This window comes from Elaeis guineensis, chromosome 1 (assembly GCF_000442705.2).
Source record: "Elaeis guineensis isolate ETL-2024a chromosome 1, EG11, whole genome shotgun sequence".
Classification (NCBI taxonomy): Eukaryota; Viridiplantae; Streptophyta; class Magnoliopsida; order Arecales; family Arecaceae; genus Elaeis; species Elaeis guineensis.
The window spans coordinates 79,858,239-79,862,016 of record NC_025993.2 but is presented as its reverse complement, the minus strand read 5'-3'; the positions used below and the strand labels follow the sequence as shown (position 1 = coordinate 79,862,016).

Genomic DNA, 3,778 nt, shown 5'->3' with positions numbered 1-3,778 from the left:
ATCTGACTTTCTATTACTGATATTTAGTCAGCTCAAACATCCTCTTAGTCGACTCAAAATGCGTGCTATGAAGATTTTGACAGCCTTTCTTCTCTAAATTTATTTCTAGGCCAGACTTGCCTCATTTACTTGATTTTAATCCTCATTAACCTTCTTTTTAAGGTATGTCTAGTCTAAAATCTCTTCATAAAATTCTTAAGTGATGGTGCTTCATTTAATCGATGGAAAACACTTGAAATATGGTGAGCATTTACAATTTAAGCTACACAACCTTAAAAATAATATTAGTAACATAACAAATTATACTTAAATACCTTTGTGATCATCAAAATCAATCTAGGGTCAACAAGCAATCTTTGAGATTGAAATGATGAGGGTGCTGTGGGTTCTTGAGGGTGAGTAGGTAGGGGTGAGGATGGAGTTTATACTAAAAAAAGTGTGGAGGTTGTTGGTTCAGATGGAGGGGATGGAGTTGCTACTTGAGCAGGTGTTGCCTGAGGTGGAGGTAGATTTGGTAGTGGAGGAGATGCAGACTGAGAGCTATTCTGATCTTGTCTGGTTGGTTGCTTGTGCTCTACCCTGAGAATCGATTCCAACTTTTTGGCTTGAAATTTAGTTCTTCTTTCCACAAGCTGAGCACCAATTGATTATCTATCTGCTGTGGCTTGTGAAGAACATGGTCGCTTGATCTCGTTAAGTACTTACTTTTTGGGAGCCATGGAGATGGAGAGACACTTGACAAAAGAGAGGATTTTAAGTGTGGAAGAAGGAATGAGGCTTTTGAAAGCAAAAAGGGCTTGATATATGATGAAGCATTTTTAGGAAGGAAGCACACGACCAGTTAAATGATTTAAAATTTGAAAACCAATTTTTTTTTTAAACTAATTATGCCAGGTGAACTTATAGTGGCTGACTGCACTGCATTTGATTTGCATTCATGGATTGACTCCCAGGTGAGTCGGGTTGACACTAGATTGAGACTAACTCTTAAACTTCAAAAGACTCCAAACAAAGGCCGAAGCAAAATATCCAATTATCTTTTGTCTTAATGTTAAAAAAAATATCCTTATCTATATTAGTTATGCTGAAGCAAAATATTCAATGGTTTGTTCATATACAATGATCACTGAGATAAATTTTCATACAATTGTAGCATGTAGCAATAATTTCTACTGCTTGTCAAAGCACTTAATAAATAATGTTATTTAGAACTTTTTATACGGGCTTAATTCTTTGTTGTATCTTTCTTATCATAATATATTGGATGGCCTTTTTCAAATGGAGCCACTAGTTTCTTATGATCACTAACTCAACCTTGTGGTACAGCTTTGACTATAGATGAATAATCAAATATTCATCATTCATATAATTTTTAACTTTGGATGACTGGTAGTTACATGACCTTCTTATCGACGTGATAGCTTCACATCGAGGTTATGTTTTACAAGTTGCTTATTTTAAGTTATTAGAATCCAAAATGAATCAAAAATTTCTTTTAGTCAAAATAGGAAAGAAATAGAATACTATGAGCTTTTGTTAAACATAAATTTTCATAGGAAGCAAACTAGACTAAGCGTCCACTAAATTCCTGTAGAGCACATTCTTTGTTGATCAATCTTATAGTTAAGGGGCGTTTGGTACGTAGCGTAGCATGTAATTCTAATAGAATTACATATAATTTTGCAATAGATGATCAGATTACATTGTTTGTTTCGCTACTTACATAGATATTGTTGTATTACATGTAATACAGCATTATCTCAAAAAGAGATAATCTGATTGCCTAAGGGATGTGGCTATGTAATTACACATAATTTTATAATCTCACAATTTTGCAATAAGATAACTTCGGGATCAAAATATTCCCATCAAAATAAATTAAAATCTATATTAAATAAATTATGGATAGTCCTAGTTGGTAAAAATAAAAAATATATATATAATGGGTGGTTTTGGTTGGTAATGTCATCGAAAAAAATTAGCTCCCAAAATTAAGTTGTCTCTATAGAAAATAGACAATAATCAATAAGTAAAAATGGTGGTACTTTAAAAAAATTAACTTATATTTCATATAATCAAAATTATATACCAAACATATCAATGTAAGATTCTCTATTATTTTATAATAACATTATCATACGTACCAAACACTACACTATGAAATTTCTTATTATTTTATCAGATAATCATATTTTTTTTATAACCATATTATCATAGTAATATTATCTAATCATATTCTCTCTGCGATCGTATTATCATAATAATATTATCTATGTAATGCACGAAACGTCTTGACTCTGCAAATAATCATGTATTGAATTGCATACTGAATTTTTATTCTCATGTATAATCATATATGTATAATTACAACTTGCAAGTGCAGAGCTTTCTTCTTGTTGTTTATTTCCCATATATCCACAATCAATTGGAGCTGGCCGTCGGCATCTGGGATCTGCAGATAGGGCAGATGTTAGCGATCTCCAGCCAGCGGATGATGCACCGGCTGTGGAAGGTATGTGAACAGGGCATCCTGCTCACCTCCGCCTGGGCATCAAACTCCATCAAGCATATCACGCACTCCTCCTCCCGAACGCCGTCTCCTCGGCCATATGTGAAACGCTGCAGCCTCTCAAAACAAGGACCACCTGCCGGCACACCATATGATCCACCATGGCCGGCATCAAGAACATAATCATACACATCCCCAGCCATCTCCTCCTCTTCCTCCGGAGGATTCTCCAGCATCCAGTCATGCATGACTTCGACGTCTCCATTCGACTCAGCGGGTCCGAGGAGCAGGCCCACGTGGACGAGCAGCTCGAGCGCCGATACGGCCGTCATCTCCGCTGCGACTCGGGATGAGAAGCGGCGCAGCAGGACGTCGCAGAGCGGGCAAGTTGGTTGATGGACGCCATGGTTGTGGGTTGCCATGAAGGAGACGATCACCGGAAGAGCCCTGGGTAACGGGATCTGGCCCAGATGGAAGCGATGGATCGTGGTGGGGACGATGGAGAGGGTGTCGGCCGAACAGTCGAAGTAGGTGACGCGAATCCGGACGACGACTTGGGGTTGGACTTGTGGAGCGAGCACTCCACGGGCTGTCAAGTGGAAGACCGAATCTCCCAGGATGTGGCTCTCAGAAATCGCCATACTCTTCTGTCTCTTTCTTGACTCCGGTTTGCCGTCAGGAAACACAGGCTTCGGAACACCGAGGATGGCAGGAAATATATATATATATATATATAAGGCGGGGTTTAATTAAACCAGCGGTCTGATTTTCAAAAATTTCGAATCGATTCGTACGGATGGGATTTCAAGTCCGAGTGGGAATGGGAGGATACGGGGAGGGGCCTTGGTTCCGTAATCCGAACCTGGGTGGGATCGGATAGTGACTCAGAATGAGGAATACGACAGATGAAGCGAAAATAAAAGAATATTCCTGAGAACTACTACAATAACAAGAAGAGTAATCTAACCAAAAAAAAAAACAAGAAGAGTAAAAGAGAGCGGAAAGAAGAGAACAAGTGGTCATATTCCTTTCAAACAAACTCATGTAGAAAACATCGATAATTCACTGCCAGCATCCATTCATAGCAGCCTTTTATTTAGTTTTGTCTGCTACCTATCCCACTACAAATAGGACTATTCGATTTGGAAAAATATTTAATCCCAGTTTTAAATTGACCAACTGAACCCTTTTTTCCCCTTTTAAGACTCTCGAAATTGGTAATTTAAGAACCATTTTTTCCCCTTGAGTAAGTCTGGATTTTGGCCAAGC

At 38.1% G+C, this 3,778-nt stretch overlaps 1 protein-coding gene across 1 annotated transcript; it reads right to left on the bottom strand.

Annotated features, from left to right (window-relative positions):
• Positions 1-2,401: 2,401 nt before the first annotated feature.
• Positions 2,402-3,150, bottom strand: LOC140854741 (uncharacterized). Its single transcript, XM_073250788.1, has one exon. It carries the CDS (start codon positions 3,148-3,150, stop codon positions 2,422-2,424), a length of 729 nt encoding a protein of 242 aa, XP_073106889.1. The 3' UTR covers positions 2,402-2,421.
• Between the last annotated feature and the right edge of the window lie 628 nt (positions 3,151-3,778).

Coding starts and splice junctions, on each gene's coding strand:
- LOC140854741 (XM_073250788.1), bottom strand. CDS start 3,150: ATGGCGATTTCTGAGAGCCACATCCTGGGAGATTCGGTCTTCCACTTG.